Raw genomic sequence first — 21,723 nt, 5'->3', positions numbered from 1 at the left:
TAACTAGCTACCAAGAAGCCATTTCAGGCTATCAATCAAGTTAGAGTAGCTAGCTTGTCAAACTATCTACGATGGGATGCCTGCTAGCAAGGTTGGTAGACTTTAGAAAAGCAAGCAATTACTACATGTACTAAATAAAACTCACATTCCTTTCAATACCAAAAAAGATATAACCACCAGTCTGGAGGACACAGACAGCTCAAGAGATAGGCTTAGATATGCAGAAAAAATATGTTTTTACATAGAATTAAGTATAATGATTATGGATCTATATTGCAGGAAAAAGCTGTTTTAGATGTTTTTGAAAAATGCTAAATTCTCCAACTTCCAGCAGGAGGCCTAGCCCCCGTCCGAACCACCCCCCGGCCATCCTCACATACTTTGTGCACCCTCAGATTTTGGGGGTGAATGACACCCCTGTCTGGAGGTTAGCTTGGCATGGATCCAGGGCGGGAGTCCCCATGGCAACCTAACAGGTAAACAGTGAAGCAGATAAGGGCATGAGGATACCGCTGCTAAAGAGTGTACAGACAGGACATACACACTACATACATAGAAAAATACGCACAACAACACACACACACACGCTGCAGTAGACTCTCGACAGGCTCAACCCACCCTGCAGCTGTGCAGCCAGTCATCTTTCACTTTCCCTCTTTCTTTTTTCCTCCTCCCTCTCCCTTTCTTTCTCTCTTTTGCTCTCTTCTCGGTCTGTCTCTCCCCCTCTTTCTCTCCCTCCTCTGCACTCTCTCTGTCTCTCTCTCCCTCTTTCTCTCTCGTTCCTTCCCTCCCTCTCAGCAGATAACGGCCAATCTGGCTGATGTACAGACATAATTGCCATTATGACTGTTGTGGCCCCCACATCACACAGAGTAGTGATTGTTCAGCGAGAGAAGGTCCTAACACTGTCCGCTCTGTGGAGACGTCACCCAACATTATAATAGAGTGACTAGATAATGCACACACACACAGCCCTGAGCACGCACGCGCATTCACACACACACTGCTGTGAGCACACATGCCCACACACACGAGACAACTATCCACGCAATATCTTCTCTCTCTCAGACTTTCTGTCTCCTCATCATCCAATAAAGCGCTAAACAAACATAAGTGTCTAAACGTGATGGAAAATCCATACAGTGTGGCCTTTGTGCTGTCAATCTAATGTCTAGCCCTTGGGTAAACACACCCTACAGCACACACACACACACACACACACACACACACACACACACACACACACACACACACACACACACACACACACACACACACACACACACACACACACACACACACACACACACACACACACACACACACACACACACACACACACACACACACAAGCCAATAGGAAATGAAAGGAAGATTAAATGCATGGAAAAGCAGTTTGTGCAAAAAGAGGAACTGCAGAGAGTGTGGTGGGGGACACATTGAGGCTGAGGTTTGGGAAAATGGACCTTGTCCCAACATTCTATTCTGTTTTGTTTTATTCCCATCTTGGAAAGGTCAGATACATTTTGGGAAAAAAATAAATAAAACATTCCTGACGACACTGTGGCTTTACATGAATAAACACATTTGTGGTTGTTTGGAAAAGTTCCATTTAAAAGGTTGTAATATAATGGGTCTGCATGGTGACGTGTAGGGTGGAAGTTTGGGTATATGGGAACTATGATTAGACATTGGAAGGCTCAACTCCCCTTAGGGGAACACTGATGGTACTATTTCAATGAGAGAAGAGTGCATACTCTCTCTACTATTGAGGTTAAGTTTATAGTGTGAAGTGACTGATGTCAGACTCATAAAAGCTGAGAATGTTTTGACAATTATTTCATCGTTATGTAATGCAGGTTTTTGGTTTTACTATCCTTGTGGGGACCAGAAGGAAAGCTAGCTGTCCTCCGGCTACACCATAGTGCTACTCTACAGAGCCTGTTGAGGCTACTGTAGACCTTCATTGCAAAACAGTGTGTTTTTATCAATTATTTGGAGACGTGAATATATTTAGTATAGTTTTATCTAAAAAGGATAACTTTAATGTTTCACTATTTTTATTTTTATGAAATTCATTGAGGAGGATGTTCCTCCCCTTCGTCCTCTGAGGAGCCTCCACTGCTCATGGTTACATTAAGACACCCAGGAGCTGGCGCGAGATATGAGTTCAAAAACGTACCTCAATGCAGGGATGGGATATGCCAATGTACTCCAAATTTGACCTTTATCCACACTCATACATAGAGATTGAAATACTGCTAGTTTTCCCAGAAGACTGCCCTTTTTGTCCTCATGCTAGCTAGCAGTAGCCAATCAGTTCCTTTGTTGTTCAATATGAAGTGCCATTCCATAATGGCTGTTGTGGCTACTGCTAGCTAGCATGAGGACAAAAAGGGCAGTCTTCTGGGAAAACAAGCAGTATTTCAATCTTCTTGATGGACCAGTGTTGTAGAGTAGTGGTTAGTTTTAGGGTTAGGAGTTAGGGTTCTAATCAAGTCAAATCAAATTTTATTGGTCACATACATGTGGTTAGCAGATGTTATTGCGGGTGTAGCGAAATGCTTGTGCTTCTAGTTCCGACAGTGCAGCCATATCTAACAAGTGATATCTAACAATTTCACAACATATACCCAGTTACACACAAATCTAATTTCACAACATATACCAATACACACAAATCTAAGTAAAGGAACGGAGTTAAAAATATATACATATTTGGACAAGCAATGTCAGAGCGGCATAGACTAAGATACCGTAGAAAGTATAGAATGCAGTATATAAATATGAGATGAGTAATGCAAGATATGTAAACATTATTAAAGTGACTAGTGTTCCATTTATTAAAGTGGCCAATGATTTCAAGTCTGTGTATATAGGCAGCAGCCTCTCTGTGCTAGTGGTGGCTATTTAACAGTCTGATGGCCTTGAGATAGAAGCTGTTTTTCAGTCTCTCGGTCCCAGCTTTGATGCACCTGTACCTCGCCTACTGGATGATAGTGGGTGAACAAGCAGTGGCTCTGGTGGTTGATGTCCATGATGATCTTTTTGGATTTCCTGTGACATCAGGTGCTGTACTGTAGGTGTCCTGGAGGGCAGGTAGTTTTCCCCCGGTGATGCGTTGTGCAGACCTCACCACCCTCTGGAGAGCCTTACGGTTGTGGGCGGTGCAGTTGCCGTACCAGGTGGTGATACAGCCCGACAGGATGCTCTCAATTGTGTATCTGTAAAAGTTTGTAAGGGTTTTAGGTGACAAGCCAAATTTCTTCAGCCTCCTGAGGTTGAAGAGGCGCTGTTGCGCCTTCCTTTACCACACTGTCTGTGTGTGTGAACCATTTCAGTTTGTCAGTGATGTTTATGCCCAGGAACTTAAAACTTTCCACGTTCTCCACTGCTGTTCCGTCGATGTGGATAGGGGGGTGCTTCCTCTGCTGTTTCCTGAAGTCCACGATCAGGTTAGGTTAAGGGAAAATTGGATTTTGAATGGGAATCAATTGTTTGGTCCCCACAAGGATAATAAAACCAAACACGTGTGTGTGTGTGTGCACGTGCGTGCCTGTACAACCGTTAACGGTGCCAACAGACATTTCACAGAACAGCCCACACGCGATGCATGATTCTTTCATTAACTCTTCAGGGGAACTGGGAGGGGCGGAACAACATAGACAACAGCCGTGATTGATGGAATGGTTACCTGACATGGCCTCTTGGATCTGGAAACCCATTCAATAACACCCACCAACTGAAAACACACACCAATGAACAAGCACACTACCACACATCTCACCCCACAGTAGCATGTAATGGCAGTGTTAATGCCAATATCCTCTCACTGTCAATAACTACACCCTTGACTTGTTTTGAGCTTCATAACTTCATTTACTTATTACGATTGTGATAGGTTGCTGTCTCACCTGGCTATATTACAGTTTTTCTCCATTGGTTTGGCTCATTTCTTGAAACAGAAATTACATTCTCAAAACTCTAAGATCATTTGGCAAAACAGTCTTACAGTTCAGCACAACACTATAGCTCACTTGCAAAAGCTCATATCTCTCCTAAAACTGTTCACTCATGCTTCAAAACTAAATTCCTTTCCCATATAAAGAGTCAGTGCCACGAAAATGGCAAAGATCCTTCTCAATTGCTTTGGCTCATTTCTTGAAACAGACCGGACGTTCTCAACACTCTTGGTGCTTTAACCAAAACTAAATTTCCTTCTCATTTAAACAGTCAGTGCCCCCAAAATGCTTTGTCCCTTTGGCATTGTGTAAGCACTGCAAGTCAAAATGTTTAGATGTTTTGTCACTATGGCAGAGGACCATTGAAATATCCCTCATGTCCACCTTTCAGTCTTAGCCCAGTCCTTCATTGACAATGGTTACTGTACTGTTTTTTGTCCAGCTAACAGAATACAATTGTGTATAAAACTGAAAGAAAGAAATAGGATTTTAGGGTAAGAGTAGCCTCCAAGGTTTGACATCACACATTGCACTCATACTGCCAAGGAAATTGTAACCATTATCATTCACACACATAAAGTAACTTCCATACATCAGAGTAAAAAGAAAATGTATACAGCATAATATACTGTAATATAAAAACACAAACAAAAAACAATGAAAATTATATGCAGCCTACAGTGCTGTAAATAAAGCTGGAGTTTCACAACTAACAGTTCTTCACTGGTCGCTGTCCTCACCCTCCCTCTCCTGGCCACCATCCTCACCCTCCTGGCCATCCACACGCTGCTGTCTGTCTGGCCACAGATTCTCGTCCACATCACAGCGTATATTCTCCCTTGCGATGCAACGAGGGAAGAAACGGCGTGCATGTCGCAACCATCCCCTACACTGATCTCCTGTAATATCCTCACACGCAGCGTCCATTGCATGGAGCAGGGACCTCTGATCTTGAGCCCGATGCTCATACACTCTCCACCTCCAAGCGGAGAAATACTCCTCAATAGGATTGAGGAAAGGAGAGTAAGGTGGTAGGAACACCATGACCATCCTTGGATGAGTAGTGAACCAGGCCCTGATGAGCGGGCCACGGTGGAAATTCACATTGTCCCATACAATGACATATTGTGGTAGTTGAGGCCCTACGAGACCTCTCTCATTTTCAGGGATCATATCAAAATGAAGGCGGTCCAAGAAGATGAGGAGCTTCTGTGTATTGTATGGGCCAAGACTGGGGATGTGAGTGGCCACACCATTCACAGATATGGCAGCACACATAGTTATATTGCCCCCTCGCTGGCCTGGGACATCCGCCGTGGCCCGGTGGCCAATAATATTACAGCCACGTCTTCGGCCCTTGGCCAGGTTGAAGCCAGCTTCATCCACAAACACGAGGATGTGATGGGTCTCGTTTCCTTCCAATGCCATTATTCTCTACAATAGCGTAAAAAAAGAAAACATCAAATCAGTCATAAAGAAGAGTCATACACTACAGTTACAGACAATTACATAGGAATGTTCTATGTTCTCCACAAGTTCAACATACTACTGGCCACTACTCCAGTGGTTCCAAACCTGGGGTACATGTACCCCTATGCATAGGTACTACAGGGGGTATTTGACAGAAAGGGGAGGGGGGAAATCATCAATGACTAGACTTACTGAAATGTTAGAGTAAAACCCACAGTATTAGATAGATTTACATGGGAGGCACTAATTGCAGCTCTTTGACCCCTTTTCTTATTGTATGTTATATTCTTCAAAATAAGGATTATAATGATAATTGCATCATACAGTAAGCTGCAGTTTTTAGGCGAAATGTTGAAGTCAGATAAATCAAATACTTCCATACCTGTCTTACCTGGATACACAAATCAGGTAAAGTGGGTACTGAAGCCAAAAAAGTTTGGGAACCACTGCTTAATTGTAAAAAGGTTATAATGATGGACAACCAGTAACTGACTTACATGTACATACTGGTACCGCAGCTCTTTCACTCTATCAGAGTTCCTCTCAAATGGTACCCTGTAAATTTGCTTCATTGTCATCTGATGCTTCTTCAATATCTGGTCTATTGTGGAGTTGCTTATAGAGTTGATATTTTGGAATATGGCATTGTCTTGTAGGATTTCAGCGCGGATCTGTCTCAATATGATGGCATTATTTGCCATCACCATGTTACAGATCTCTTGTTCTTGTTGTTCATTGAGAAGTTTTCCTCTGCCACCCGTGCAAGGTTGTCGTCCAATCCTAGATATAGAAGTCAAAGGACAACACTCCATTCGTAATGTATACCATATGTATTCCTTAAAGAATGAGTTACCTATGTAATTATATTGTTGTTTTACTTACAGTAACTTTACCACAATTATAATGCATCACTGCACAGTGACTGGAATACTACTGTAAACTGTATCATCAATACTGTAGAAAATAAACTATTCCATAGTTTATTTTCTCTAATGTTTTTCTTGTCATTTTAGTCTCATAACATCCCATTGAGGTAAGATATTACTGTAGGCCTATCACACACACACACACACACACACACACACACACACCCCCCTAAATGAATAGGTAAATGTGTAAATAAATATATTTCTTGCTCTATGCACAGTGTCCTGTCCTATACAACATATAATTCCATCATTGACTGACTACATACCTGTTTTCCCTGCGAAAGGTTTGGATGATGGAGGAGACTGTTGAGCGAGGCACATTAGGCTGCACTCGGCGACCTGCCTCCGCCATTGTGAGGCCATGGTTGATGACATGGTCTATAATTGTGGCCCGAATTTAATCCGGGACAGCATGGTGTCTTCGTGCTCCTCGGCCTCTTCCCCCTATTCCACCACCACGCACCCTTACTCCTCCTCCTCTTCCTCCCCGAGCAGGCAGTTGCCCTTGTTCATTTACTTGGCCAGGTGCCTCCATGTTCAGAAATTGTACTGGTCCTGCATGGTCAAGCTCTTGACATACATGTTTGGCAGCATTCACAGTCATGGACAGCACCTGTCAGGTAACTAAACATACTGTTTGATTGGTCATCTGAGATGTGTGAAACTCCTCCTTCGTTAGTCAAGTTCTAGTTTCACCTGACTGTCAATTGCTGTAATATATGTATCAAATGTTCCAAGGGATTCATATATGGTACTATGTTCTTGACTAATTTTGACAATTGAACAGACTATTGTGCATGTGATGACTTATACAATGAAATGACGATGACACGTTTTGGAGCGAACAACCATTAGACTGAGAATCAACAATCAGTTTAGATCGATAAGATCTATTCACTTGGAAATTGTGCTAAATGTAGGCTACATGTACTTAATCATTTGTAAAGATGTACTGAGACATTGAGACATGTACTTAGACATTTGCAATTTGATGAAATTAATGAGAAATTAAATTCTGTTGTGAACAATTGCCAAGTGGTTTGGAGGTTTGTCCATGTAGTTTTGAGAATGTAATTTCTGTTTCAAGAAATGAGCCAAACCAATGGAGAAAAACTGTAAGATGAACGCACTAATGTAAGTAGCTCCGGTTGCCGGAAGATACTGACCCTACAGTTACGCTTGTTTACACTGAGCAGCACTGGGGTCATAACACAATCATGGTTACTTTAAGGAGCTGGCGCCAGATACGGGGTTGAAAACATGCGTCAATGCAGGGATATGCCACTGTACTACACATTTTACCTTTATCCACACTCATACATCGAAAAGATTGAAATACTGCCTTTTTCGTCCCCATGCTAGCTAGCAGTAGCCACCGCAGCTATTTTGTAATGTGGCTGTGTCAGCCAATCAGTTTCTTTGTTGTTCAACATGACATGCCTTTCCATAATGGTTGCTGTGGCTACTGGTAGCTAGCAAGAGGACGAAAACGGCAATTTGGATAAAGGTACAATTTGGAGTATAGTGACATATCCCATCCCTGCATTGAGGTAAGTTTTCCAACCCATATCTCTTACCAGCTCCATGGTGTCTTCATATAACCATGATTGTGTTCCGACCCCAGTGCTACTCAGTGTAAACAAGCATAATGGTAGGGTCAGTATCTTCAGCACACATTCAACTCAGAGGGCTTGATGATTAGTTAAATCAGGTGTGATTGTCCAGGGCTACAATAAAAATGTGCTCTGTAGGGGGACTTGAGGACTGGAGTTGGGAAACACTGCTAAATGACTAAAATGTAGTGTTTGCTGGTTTCTGGTTATTCCTTTCATCTAAGACCTAGACAACCAGGTGAGGGCAGTTCCTTACTAATTATTGACCTTATTTCATCAATTAAGTACAAGAGAAGAGCGAAAACCCGCAGCCCTCCGTGGAATGAGTTTGACATGTGATGTAACTGTTGTGCTGCTGTCATGCTATGTTGTCTTAAATTTTTCTTTGTAGTGTTGAGTTGTCTCTCTTGTCGTGATGTGTTCTGTCCTATATTTTTATTTGTTATTTTTAATCCCAGCCAGTCGGCTTTTTGCCTTTTGGTAGGCCGTCATTGTAAATAAGAATTTGTTCTTAAGTGACTTGCCTAGTTAAATAAAATAAATGTATAACGCTGCCCAATTCAGATTTTTTTTCTACACTTGTTGGTCTTTTGACCAATCAGATCAGCTCTTTCTACAATATTTGGGCAAAATATCAGAATTGAGCTGCCTGTACTCAGCTGTAGATTTGCTCACATGATGCTGATTCATGTAAAGTATAAACATTTTGACTGATTGGAAGTACATCCACGTACACAATGGTAGCTAATGCCTCCAGATCACTGTCGGAGATGATATGCACTGTAGCCAGAAGAGTTGCGGTCAAGGAATATTGTATATGTGCGTGCAAAGCGTTTGAGGCAGGGGAGACCCCTTATGGTCATTTCAAGTACTACAGCACTGCTGAACATTGTTTTTGGGAGAAGGAAACAAGAGGTAGTAAGACAACATCAGATGTTTTATTCTGTAATAATGGAAACATTCTGAGGTAGTTTTTATTCATTTACATTTTCAGATATACATGAGTAGGTACCAGGTAATAAAGAAATACATTTCACCTCAGGTAAGTGTTTCTTTGAATAACAGTGCATGCTCCCCTAAAGAGACCCTCTCACTACACTTAAAAAAATAACATCTCTCATAAGTTTACCATATAGTAATGTCTCACTCAGCAATGGCATTCTCATACGTGCCAGTATGCACGCATACACACGCATGTACACACACAACTCATTGGTACATGGCAATTCACGTCATACAACAACAAAAACACTTTCGCTGCGCTAAATGTACCCTGTAGCAAATACTTATTTCTGAAATAATGGAGAGAGAAGTCCGTAAACAGAACATCATGTCTAAAAATAGACGCAGAGAGAGATCCCTGTCATATGATGCATTATCATGATGATGTGGCAAGTGACAACCTTTTGAAAGTTCTATATCTTGAAAACTTGATTGCTGACATGTAAAACATTTTGGGACTGTATCAACAGTTGACTAACGAAACAAAAAACAACATTTGTTTTTTTTGTGGATTATTCCTTTAAGTGTGGAGTGGGAACACCTTGGTTAGTTTGGTTATTCTTTCTGGTCAGGAATCAGCTTGTCAGCATGGTGGGCAAACGTCTCAGCTACCAGCAGTGGGAAGACTATGGAAGCATCAGCGTACACCTGGAGAGAGAAACAAAACAGCACAGAAAGGAAACAGAAGCCTAAACATACAGATCTCTAAGAGACATTTCTGGAGATGGGAATGGAAAGAGCCATTGGAAAAGGTTCAACGTGAGTTTGTGTTTTATCTTTGGTCGATCTAATGCATCTATCAAGAGTTCTGGGGCCACTGCTCTCCTGCTTGACCACGAGTTACACTTTTACTTCATCTATATTAACGTAAGGTGAGGCCAAAAGCACATTTCCATCTTCAGGTGGCCAATAAAGTTAGATTATTTTCTATTCCATCCATTAACCTTCAGACTGGGGATACGGTAGCTGGTGAGTGAGTTACCTTGACTGGCTTGGCATCCATGCGGATCTTCCCCCAAGACACTGCCTCATCAGGCCTGGCCCCTGAGTCTGAACCATCAAACTCCTGCCCAGTGTTCACAAACACTGCATAGTCCGCTCCATTCCTCTGAGGGAGGGAGGGTTACATTATAATGAGATGGTTTGACCTGGTAGGTTAGTTATGGTTGCTAAGCACCCGTGCTGGGGAAGCTACTCTGAAAATAGTTTACCAAGCTACCAACTATTTTGAAAAAGTAGTTCACTACATCCAAACTACTACATGATAAACTATAAAATCTCAATCTGAAATGTCCTAGACTACAAACTGCAAAAACAGTAGTTCCAGTAGTTAGCTACACCGCTACCTGGCAGATAAGTCATTAACTACTGGAAACACTACCAAGATTTTAATGTAGTTCAACTACCACCAAGCTACTGCAAAATGTAATTACATTACTAGTTGAACTACATGTAATTTACTCCTCCCCAACACTGCTAAGCACGTCAACTTTCTAACTGGTGAATTGCGACAGCACAAAATTATAGGAAAATAGGTGAATTGAACGGCTCATAATTTACACCAACATTATAATTAAGGAATATGATCATAGAGAACATTTTATAGTAGTAGTAGTAATAGTAGTTACTTACCATCAGATTGGCATTGGCTATATGGTGTTTGACCAGGCCCCCACCCAGAATAATCATCCCTGTCCGTTTGGCAAACACTGCCTTGCTGTTCATCCTGCGGATATCTACAATACAGACCGTGTTATCAGCACAATACATTACACACCACCCTTCAACTACAAAACCAAGCACACCACCCTTCAACTACAAAACCAAGCACCAAAACAGTGACATATACTATTGAGTGCATAGATATCTGGAATGAATGTCACCAAGTGGCAAGTTTGTGGTGGATGAGATATGTACAGTAGAAGTCAGAAGTTTACATAGACCTTAGCCAAATACATTTAAACTCAGTTTTTCACAATTCCTGACATTTAATCCTAGTAACAATTCCCTGTCTTAGGTCAGTTAGGATCACCACTTTATTTTAAGAATGTGAAATGTCAGAATAATAGTAGAGAATTATTTCTTTCATCACATTCCCAGTGGGTCAGAAGCTTACATACTCAATTAGTATTTGGTAGGATTGCCTTTAAATTGTTTAACTTGGGTCAAACGTTTAGGGTAGCCTTCCACAAGCTTACCACAATAAGTTGGGTGAATTTTGGCCCATTCCTCCTGACAGAGCTGGTGTAACTGAGTCAGGTTTGTAGGCCTCCTTGCTCGCACACGCTTTTTCAGTTCTGCCCACAAATGTTCTATAGGATTGAGGTCAGGGCTTTGTGATGGCCACTCCAAGACCTTGACTTTGTTGTCCTTAAGCCAATTTGCCACAACTTTGGAAGTATGCTTAGGGTCATTGTCCATTTGGAAGACCCATCTGCGAACAAGCTTTAACTTCCTGACTGGTGTCTTGAGATGTTGCTTCAATATATCCACATAATTTTCCTGCCTCATGATGCCATCTATTTTGTGAAGTGCACCAGTCCCTCCTGCAGCAAAGCAATCCCACCACATGATGCTGCCACCCCCGTGCTTCACGGTTGGGATGGTGTCCTTCGGCTTGCAAGCCTCCCCCGTTTTCCTCCAAACATAACGATGGTCATTATGGCCAAACAGTTCTATTTTTGTTTCATCAGACCAGAGGACATTTCTCCAAAAAGTACTATCTTTGTCCCATTGTGCAGTTGCAAACCGTTGTCTGGCTTTTTTATGGTGGTTTAGGAGCAGTGGCTTCTTCCTTGCAGAGCGGCCTTTCGGGTTATGTCGATATAGGACTCATTTTACTGTGGATATAGATACTTTGTACGTGTTTCCTCCAGCATCTTCACAAGGTCCTTTGCTGTTGTTCTGGGATTCATTTGCAATTTTCGCACCAAAGTACGTTAATCTCTAGGAGACAGAATGCGTCTCCTTCCTGAGCGGTATGACGGCTGCATGGTCCCATGGTTTTTATACTGGCGTACTATTGTTTGTACAGATGAACGTGGTACCTACAGGCGTTTGGAAATTGCTCCCAAGGATGAACCAGACTTGTGGAGGTCTACCATTTTCTTTCCTGAGGTCTTGGCTGATTTCTTTTGATTTTCCCATGATGTCAAGCAAAGAGGCACTGAGTTTGAAGGTAGGACTTGAAATACATCCACAGGAAAACCTCCAATTGACTCAAATGATGTCAATTAGCCTATCAGAAGCTTCTAAAGCCATGACATCATTTTCTGGAATTTTCCAAGCTGTTTAAAGGCACAGTCAACTTAGTGTATGTAAACTTCTGACCCACAGGAATTGTGATACAGTGAATTATAAGTGAAATAATCTGTAAACGATTGTTGAAAAAATTACTTGTGTCATGCACAAAGTAGATGTCCTAACCGACTTACCAAAACTATAGTTTGTTAACAAGAAATTTGTGGAGTGGTTGAAAAATGAGTTTTAATGACTCCAACCTAACTGTATGTACATTTCCGACTTCAACTGTAGTTACAATGTAAAGCAAGGCAAGTGTCTCACATCACCAAAGGAAAGAACTGGCAGCAACTAGCCTAGCGGTTAGAGCTTTGGGACAGTAACCGAAAGGTTTGAATCCCTGACAAAGACAAGGTGAGAAATCAGTCGATGTGCCCTTAAGCAAGGCATTTATTCCTAATTGCGTCGGGTAAGTCGCCATGGATGACAAAAATTGAAATGTACACAGACAGAACCCCAGTCCTCATGTCTCCTCTCTCTTACCATCTACTATATCCAGCACCAGCCCAGGGTTTTTATATGAGTGGAAATAGATCATGTCCCCAATGGATCCATCTGTCAGAGCAGGGCTGAACACTGGGATGTCATTCTGCAACAGAGGTTGAAAATCTATTGATTATAGATTGTAACTCAATGAGGGCTACAGGGAGGGAGGGAGGCAGAGAGAGAAAATGTGAATGACAATTTAGTGTATTAGACAGCACCCACAAACAATTGATACAGCAACAAATATGAACAATAATATTATGATCCGTTAACCTTGTAGAGGTCATTGTGATAGTGTAAGGTGAGGCCAATGTGGGGCATGAGCCCCCTACTGTACATTATACTGGTGAGTTTAGAGAGGGGAATGATAAAGATACTTCACAAATGGAGAGAGAGGGCAAAGAGCACTGGTTTCAATTCATTCCACTGATATCTCCTGTTTTATATCAAGGACAGGCTGATGAGACCAGTGAGCCCCTCCAGTCCTCACCTTATAGGCCCAGTAGTAGACAGACTCTGGGTTGTTGATCTCTTTGCCCAGACGGTGGATCATCTTGGACGGGGTCCAGTGGGTGCTCTAAAGGGTTAAGAGGTCAAATGAATGTCACAATACCAGCAACACCAGGATGATAAACTTGTTTGATACATTTTACCCCAATGAATACAACCCAGACACAGATACTGAAGATGACATTTCCTGTACGAAGGGTTAAATTAGCTCACCTCATCTTTCTGCTCCTGCACCATCTGGTCCAGAATGGGCATCAGCCAGTCCTGAAACTTACAGTAGTTATCATTAGGTACTAGGAGGTTACCTATCCTAGAAAAAGAACGAGAGGAGAGAGAAAAGCTCAATGACAATTTAGTGTATTAGACAGCACCTACAATAAGAACAACTGGGTGGTTCGAGCCCTCTTCACCGTTAACTCAGACACCTGCCAGTCTGCACAGCGCGATATCAACCCAGAACATATCGGACTGCTTTTTCTCTACCACATCACCGGATTCCTGCCGAAAGCTCTGGACCATTACACCGGATCATCGGTGCTAGCTAGCTGCAACCGAGTGGCTACTACTGGCAAACACCTCTGTCCCGAAGCAAGCACCAGTTAGCCTCGAGCTGGCCTCGAGCTAGGCCCATCTCCCGGCTAGCCGAAGAGGTCTACCAGCTAATTATTGGGCTACAATACTTATTTTGCCAATTGGCCTGGCCCCTTTATTGCCGACACGGAGCCCCGCCGATCCATCACGACTGGTCTGCAGACGTAATCGTCCGAGGTGGTTTCAACAGGCTTTTCCGTTGCGATGCCGCCGAAAACCCATCTGCTATCCCCGGACTGCTAGCTTTCTGAATCGCTGTGTCTCCAGCTCACCTAGCGTAGTAGCGACTACCGAACGGCTCCCTATTGCTGCTCATTGGACCCTACGATCACTCAGATACACATGCCTCTCCCTAAAGTCAATATGCCTTGTCTACTGCTGTTTCGGTTAGTTATGATTGTCTTATTTCACTGTAGAGGCCCCAGCCCCGCCCAACATGCCTTAGCTCTTTTGTCCCACCCCCCACACATGCGGAGACCTCACCTGGCTTAACTGGTGCCACCAGAGACACAACCTCTCTCATCATCACTCAATGCCTAGGTTTACCTCCACTGTACTCACATCCTACCATACCCTTGTCTGTACATTATGCCCTGAATCTATTCTACCTCGCCCAGAAATCTTCTCGTTTTATTCTCTGTTCCCAACGCACTAGACGACCAGTTCTTATAGCCTTTGGCGTACCCTTATCCTACTCCTCCTCTGTTCCTCTGGTGATGTAGAGGTTAGCCCAGGCCCTGTAGCCCCCAGCACCACACCTATTCCTCAGGCGCTCTCATTTGTTGACTTCTGTAAACGTAAAAGCCTTGGTTTCATGCATGTTAACATCAGAAGCCTCCTCCCTAACTTTGTTTTATTACTGCTTTAGCACCCTCCGCCAACCCTGATGTCCTAGCCGTGTCTGAATCCTGGCTTAGGAAGGCCACCAAAAATTCTGAAATTTCCATCCCCAACTACAACATTTTCTGACAAGATAAAACTGCCAAAGGGGGCGGAGTTGCAATCTACTAGATAGCCTGCAGAGTTCTGTCATACTGTCCAGGTCTGTGCCCAAACAATTCGAGCTTCTACTTTTAGAAATCCACATTTCCAGAAATAAGTCTCTCACCGTTGCCGCTTGTTATAGACCACCCTCTGCCCCCTGCTGTGCCCTGGACACCATATGTGAATTGATTGCCCCCCATCTATCTTCAGAGTTCGTACTGTTAGGTGACCAAAACTGGGATATGCTTAACACCCCGGCCATCCTACAATCTAAGCTAGACGCCCTCAATCTCACACAAATTATCAAGGAACCTACCAGGTACAACCCTAAATCCGTAACCATGGGCACCCTCATAGATATCATCCTGACCAACTTGCCCTCTAAACACACCTCTGCTGTCTTCAACCAGGATCTCAGCGATCACTGCCTCATTGCCTGCGTCCGTTATGGGTCCGTGGTCAAACGACCACCGCTCATCACTGTCAAACGCTCCCTAAAACACTTCAGCAAGCAGGCCTTTCTAATCGACCTGGCCCAGGTATCCTGGAAGGATATTGACATCATCCGGTCAGTAGAGGATGCCTGGTTGCTATTTAAAATTGCTTTCCTCACCATCTTAAATAAGCATGCCCCACTCAAAAAATGTAGAACAAAGAACAGATATAGTCCTTGGTTCACCCCAGACTTGACTGCGCTTGACCAGCACAAAAACATCCTTTGGCGTACTGCATTAGCATCGAATAGCCCAAACGATATGCAGCTTTTCAAGGAAGTCAGGAACCAATCCAGTTAGGAAAGCTAAGGCTAGCTTTTTCAAACAGAAATATGCATCCTGCAGCACTAATTCCAAAACGTTTTGGGACAATGTAAAGTCCATGGGGAATAAGAGCACCTCCTCCCAGCTGCCCACTGCACTGAGGCTAGGAAACACCGTCACTACCGATAAATCTACGATAATCTATAATTTCAATAAGCATTTTTCTACAGCAGGCCATGCTTTCCACCTTGCTACCCCTACCCCGGCCAACAGCTCTGTATCCCCCGCAGCAGCAGGACGCACTCCAGCAGGTATATTTACATTTACATTTTAGTCACTTAGCAGACGCTCTTGTCCAGAGCGACTTACAGTAGTGAATGCATACATTTCATACATTTTTTTCCGTACTGGTCCCCCGTGGGAAACGAACCCACAACCCTGGCGTTGCAAACGCCATGCTCTACCAACTGAGCCTTCACGGGACCACACCTGCTTTGGCCGCCTTTCCTTACAGTTCTCTGCTGCCAATGATTGGAGCGAATTACAAAAATCACTGAAGCTGGACTTATATCTCCCTCTCTAACTTAGAGCATCAGCTGTCAGAGCAGCTTACCGATCACTGTAAGCATACCGATCATTGTAATTGATTTATTTTTTTGCTCTTTTGCACCCCAGTATCTCTACTTGCACATCATCATCTGCACATCTATTAGTCCAGTGTTAATGCTAAATTGTCATTATTTCGTCTCTATGGCCTATTTACTACATTTCCGTAATCTAACTACATTTGCACACACTGTACATAGATTTTTTATTGTGTTATTGACTGTACGTTTGTTTATTCCATGTGTAACTCTGTGTTGTTTTTGTCGCACTGCTTTGCTTTATCTTGGCCAGGTCGCAGTTGTAAATGAGAACTTGTTCTCAACTGGCCTACCTGGTTAAATAAAGGTGAAATTATTATTATAAAAAAATTAAAAATAAATACGGCCAATATACCACGGCTAAGGGCTGTATCCAGGCACTCCGCATTGCATTGTGCATAAGAACAGCCCTTAGCCATGGTATATTGGCCATATACCACACCCCCTCGTGCCTTATTGCTTAATTGTATTATGATCTGTGATCCATAGTCGAGGTGATAGTGCTCTACCTGTTGATGCCTCTCTGTCTCAGCTCTTTGCCAGACAGGCTGAACTCCCCCAGGTAGGTGGGGGCCAGACACTTGATGAAATCCTCCTCAACTCCCCCCGCTGTTGTCACTATCACGTCCACCTGTTAGGAAGGTCCACAAACACATGTAGCATTTTACTAGTGTATACGATCACCTATATGCACTGGCATCTTGAAGTGAGTGTTTATGTTGTAGGGGTGTCAAACTTAATTCCTGGTGGGCTGCAGCCTCTGCTGGTTTTTATTTTCAATAGGTGTCCAATTAAGACCTAGATAACCAGGTGGGGGCAGCTCCTACTAATCAAACACCTTAATTGATCAAGTGAGTAATGACAGCCAGCAGACACTGAGCGCAGGAGGACTGGAATTTGACACACGAGAGTGGGATGTTGTATAGGACTGTACCATTTTGTGCTGTGCCAGGTAGCGGATGGACTCCCTCACTCCAGAGCTGATGAGGTTGGAGGTATACCCCAGGAAGATGGTACAGCCCGAGTGGGAAGGGGAGGAGCTGCATCCTTCCTCTTCCTCCAGCGGCTCCAGACGCTTCTCAATCTGTGGTTATAAATAGATGACAGAAGAGAAATATAGACCACATACAGTATGATAAAAGCTCTCTCTAATAAAGGGGTTTAAACATTTCTCCCTCTTCTTATTCCTCTCCCAATCCCCCAAAGAGCAAGGCCTAGAATCAGACAAGGAATGCCGTATGTCTACATAAATGGCAACAACTTGGATGCTAACATAACTCTCCACATCCCCAACTACTAGGGATCTTATCACCCTTATACGTCCTGGGATGTTTGTAGTAGGATCCCCCCTGTACATTGATCTTAGGTCAGGTGATTCTAGATCTGTACCTAGTAGATCAACTCCTACACAGAGCGGACATCCTCTGACCCAATGACAACACTAGCTTGCTTCCAGATCTGTTTGTGCTGTGTTGTCAACTCCTATGGTCATTGTGAGTTGTCAAGACAACACAAACAGATCTGGGACCAGGCTCTGAGAAGGCATCTCAACTAGAGGTCGACCGATTACGATTTTTCAACGCCGATGCCGATTATTGGAGGACCAGAAAAAGCAGATACCGATTATTGGAGGACCAAAAAAAGCCGATACCGATTAATCGGCCAATTGTTTTTAATTTATTTGTAATAATGACAACTACAACAATACTGAATGAAAACTTAATATAATACATCAATAAAATCAATTTAGCCTCAAATAAATAATGAAACATGTTCCATTTGGTTTATATAATGCAAAAACAAAGTGTTGGAGAAGAAAGTAAAAGTGCAATATGTGCCATGTAAAAAAGCTAACATTTAAGTTCCTTGCTCAGAACATGAGAACATATGAAAGCTGGTGGTTCCTTTTAACATGAGTCTTCAATATTCCCAAGTAAGAAGTTTTAGGTTGTAGTTATTATAGGAATTATAGGACTATTTCTCTCTATACGATTTGTATTTCATATACCTTTGACTATTGGATGTTGTTATAGGGACTTTAGTATTGCCAGTGTAACAGTATAGCTTCCGTCCCTCTCCTCGCTCCTACCTGGGCTCGAACCAGAAACACATCGACAACAGCCACCCTCGAAGCAGCGTTACCCATGCAGAGCAAGGGGAACAACTACTCCAAGTCTCAGTGCGAGTGACGTTTGAAACGCTATTAGCGTGCACCCCGCTAACTAGCTAGCCATTTCACATCGCACCTGCTGGTGCCTACCATCGCTCAGTCAGACTGCTCTATCAAATCATAGACTTAATTATAACATAATAACACAGAAATATGAGCCTTTGGTCATTAAAATGGTGGAATCCGGAAAACTATAATTTCAAAAACAAAACGTTTATTCTTTCAGTGAAATACGGAACCGTTCCGTATTTTATCTAACGGATGGCATCCCCAAGTCTAAATATTGCTGTTACATTGTACAACCTTCAATGTTAAGTCATAATTAATTATGGCCTTTGTTAGGAATAAATGGACTTCACACAGTTCACAATGAGCCAGGCGGCCCAAACTGCTGCATATACCCTGACTGCTTGCACGGAACGCAAGAGAAGTGACACAATTTCCTTAGTGATAAGACATTCATGTTAGCAGGCAATATTAACTAAATATGCAGGTTTAAAAATATGTACTTGTGTATTGATTTTAAAGAAAGGCATTGATGTTTATGGTTAGGTACATTGGTGCAACGACAATGTTTTTTTTCGCAAATACGCTTGTTAAATCATCACCGTTTGTCGAAGTAGGCTGTGATTCGATGAGAAATTAACAGGTACCGCATCGATTATATGCAACGCAGGACACACTAGATAAACTAGTAATATCATCAACCATGTGTAGTTAACTAGTGATTATGTTAAGATTGATAGTTTTTTATAAGATAGGTTTAATGCTAGCTAGCTACACCTTGGCTTCTTGCTGCCCTCGCGTAACAGGTAGTCAGCCTGCCATGCAGGCTCCTCGTGGAGTGCAATGTAAGGCAGGTGGTTAGAGCGTTGGACTAGTAACCGGAAGGTTGCAAAAACAAATCCTCGACCTGACAAGGTAAAAATCTGTCGTTCTGCCCCTGAACAAGGCAGTTAACCCACCGTTCCTAGGCCGTCATTGAAAATAAGAATGTGTTCTTAATTGACTTGCCTAGTTAAATAAAGGTGTATATAAAAAAAGACAAAATTAAAAATTAAAAAAATTATAAAATAAACAAACATCAGCAAATCGGTGCACAAAAATACCGATTACCGATTGTTATGAAAACTTGAAATCGGCCCTAATTAATCGGCCATTCCGATTAATTGGTCTACCTCTAATCTCAACTCCCTAAACCTCTATAGATGGATGATGTCATCTAGCCTGGAATACAACCTTTTATGCTCCGTTTCACCATAGTTTTACTGAGCATATCAGTTAGGATTCCAGGCTAGATGGCCTCCAGTGAGTCTCACCATCTTGTTGATCTCCTGTATGGCATGGGCCACGCTGCTAGCCTGGAAGCCTGTGGTGAGGAAGGACTGGAGCAGGGCATGGTGGTCCACTCCCTGGTTGAAGTCATAGCCCTTGATACGGGACATGTCGTCGGGAAGGGCCATGCTGGGCATCAGCACCGCATCCATGGCCACGAAGGGGGCGTGTTTTTCCGCCATACCGTCTGTCAAACACAAGGAAGCAAATCAAAAAGTTATGCAACGGTTGCATAAAGAGTGCTGAACATTCATTTTACTTAAGTGGCTGCAAAGATCGTTTTAGTGGCTTTCAACCTAGAATAGCTACAAGCAAAATGATCTGACAGCTGGAATCCTGTAGTTCACGTTGAAAAGGTTTGCAAAGTGTCAGCACTATTATCAACTCCCTACAGTAGCTAGCTAAATGAACTGTCAACGCCCTTCAGTAGCTAGCTAAATCAACTGTCAACTCCCTACAGTAATTAGCTTAAAAACAATTACACACACACTGACAAATGAAGCAACAAAGTTTTTTGTATTAGAGAATGCTGAAACTAAAAAGGGTATCATTGTATAAAGACAGCCAAAACATTAACAACATACCACAGGTCTAGCGCTCTGACACTCCCCTTGCAGTAAACTAAACAACTATTACGGAAAGCGCAAAGGTTCAAACGTAGCAACACATTCTGGTGAAAGATTGTGTTTTGTATGCACCCTTCCTATGCTTATCATTATGTGGGTCAACATTAATATCACACACACATTTCCTGTCCATCCCTGCTCCCTCCAGTCTCTTTTATCATCAGTGAGGGATGTGTGATGTTGATGTGACATTTCCAGGACTGTGTGTGTAACCTTTAAACCTGACACACATCACAGCAGCTTTGAAGTGGCCTCCACAGTAACAGCAAAGAGCAGAGGGGGAGACCAGAGGTTAAAAAGGGAGGCCAGATGCCACTCTGACAGAAATTGGGACCTCGGTTGGACGTAGGCACACATAGCCTAGTGTTAGAGTATAACAGTAACTTTTACATTATTATTTCAAATCTGAATCCATATTTGGAGGTGGAACAGGTTTCTGTGTGTTCAGCAAGTTTTACATTTTCAACTCTCAACAATTGATTGCAATTCCATTAATTTATTTTCTCTCACTTTGGAGTGGAAAGAAGTGCAGTTTCAGCTTGCTGTCTGGGACTAAAAGTGGGAGTCTCTCTGGAGGAGGGGATGTCAGGGAAGGTGTGCAGCAATAACAGTGTGATGCAGGCACGGAGGACTGTGGAACAACTACGAGTGGAGGCAAGCATGGAGAGGATCAAGGTGAGAGTACACTAAAGTAGCCTGTGTGTAATGAATTGGTTGGAAGTAGAATTTCAAATTAATTTGGAGAATGACAATTTTGTTGATCAGTACTTTCATTTGATGAATAAAAAAGAAGATCAATTGTGGGAGCAGTGCAGTCTGATACAGAACGGATAAAGGAAAATGTGACCCCCACCCTCGTCTTAGGACACATCAGTTACTCTGTGTATATTGGGCATCACCTTTCTCCTGAATGTACAATAACCTCAGCTTTGAGACAAGCTTTAAGTTATGGCTGTTCCTTACTTCTTCCTCCCAGATCTCCACAGCAGCTGCCCAGCTGGTGCAGTACTGTCAGGAGCACAGTCGCAGTGACCCCCTCCTCACCGGCATCTCTGCCTCCTCCAACCCCTTCAAAGACAAGAAGACCTGTGTCCTGCTGTAGAAAGGCTGCCTCAGGACACTGCTCTCTGGTGCTGCATTCAACAGTGCTTCATCATCAACAACAGTGAAACGTTTTGATGCCAGGCTACTTCAACATGTCCTACTTCATCATGCCAGGCAAGACATTAACGTGGCTAAAGCATAAAGTGACTGGTTGGTACAGTATTGGTCATGCTGTAACCGGATTCTGCTGTAACAAAGGAGAGCAAACTGTTTATATCTTCTTCTTGACATTACAGAAC

At 42.8% G+C, this 21,723-nt stretch overlaps 2 protein-coding genes across 5 annotated transcripts; one reads left to right on the top strand and one right to left on the bottom strand.

Annotated features, from left to right (window-relative positions):
- Positions 1 to 8,893: 8,893 nt before the first annotated feature.
- On the bottom strand, positions 8,894 to 21,476 carry dhys (Deoxyhypusine synthase). 4 transcript variants are annotated; one of them, XM_014202785.3, is made up of 10 exons: positions 21,344 to 21,476; positions 19,739 to 19,941; positions 17,184 to 17,333; positions 16,759 to 16,880; positions 13,486 to 13,582; positions 13,253 to 13,339; positions 12,760 to 12,865; positions 10,609 to 10,712; positions 9,959 to 10,084; positions 8,894 to 9,624 (listed from the first exon to the last, which is right to left on the bottom strand). In XM_014202785.3, exons 2-10 carry the CDS (start codon positions 19,934 to 19,936, stop codon positions 9,532 to 9,534), a joined length of 1,083 nt encoding a protein of 360 aa, XP_014058260.1. In that variant the 5' UTR covers positions 19,937 to 19,941; positions 21,344 to 21,476; the 3' UTR covers positions 8,894 to 9,531.
- Positions 20,857 to 21,482, top strand: LOC106606536 (guanine nucleotide-binding protein G(I)/G(S)/G(O) subunit gamma-12). Its single transcript, XM_014202806.3, has 2 exons — positions 20,857 to 21,055; positions 21,357 to 21,482. Exons 1-2 carry the CDS (start codon positions 20,963 to 20,965, stop codon positions 21,480 to 21,482), a joined length of 219 nt encoding a protein of 72 aa, XP_014058281.1. The 5' UTR covers positions 20,857 to 20,962.
- The last annotated feature ends 241 nt before the right edge of the window (positions 21,483 to 21,723 follow it).

The sequence above is a fragment of the Salmo salar genome, chromosome 03, assembly GCF_965601325.2.
Source record: "Salmo salar chromosome 03, fSalSal1, whole genome shotgun sequence".
NCBI lineage: Eukaryota > Metazoa > Chordata > Actinopteri > Salmoniformes > Salmonidae > Salmo > Salmo salar.
The sequence above is the reverse complement of the archived record's forward strand: the minus strand, read 5'-3'. Positions and strand labels throughout refer to the sequence as shown.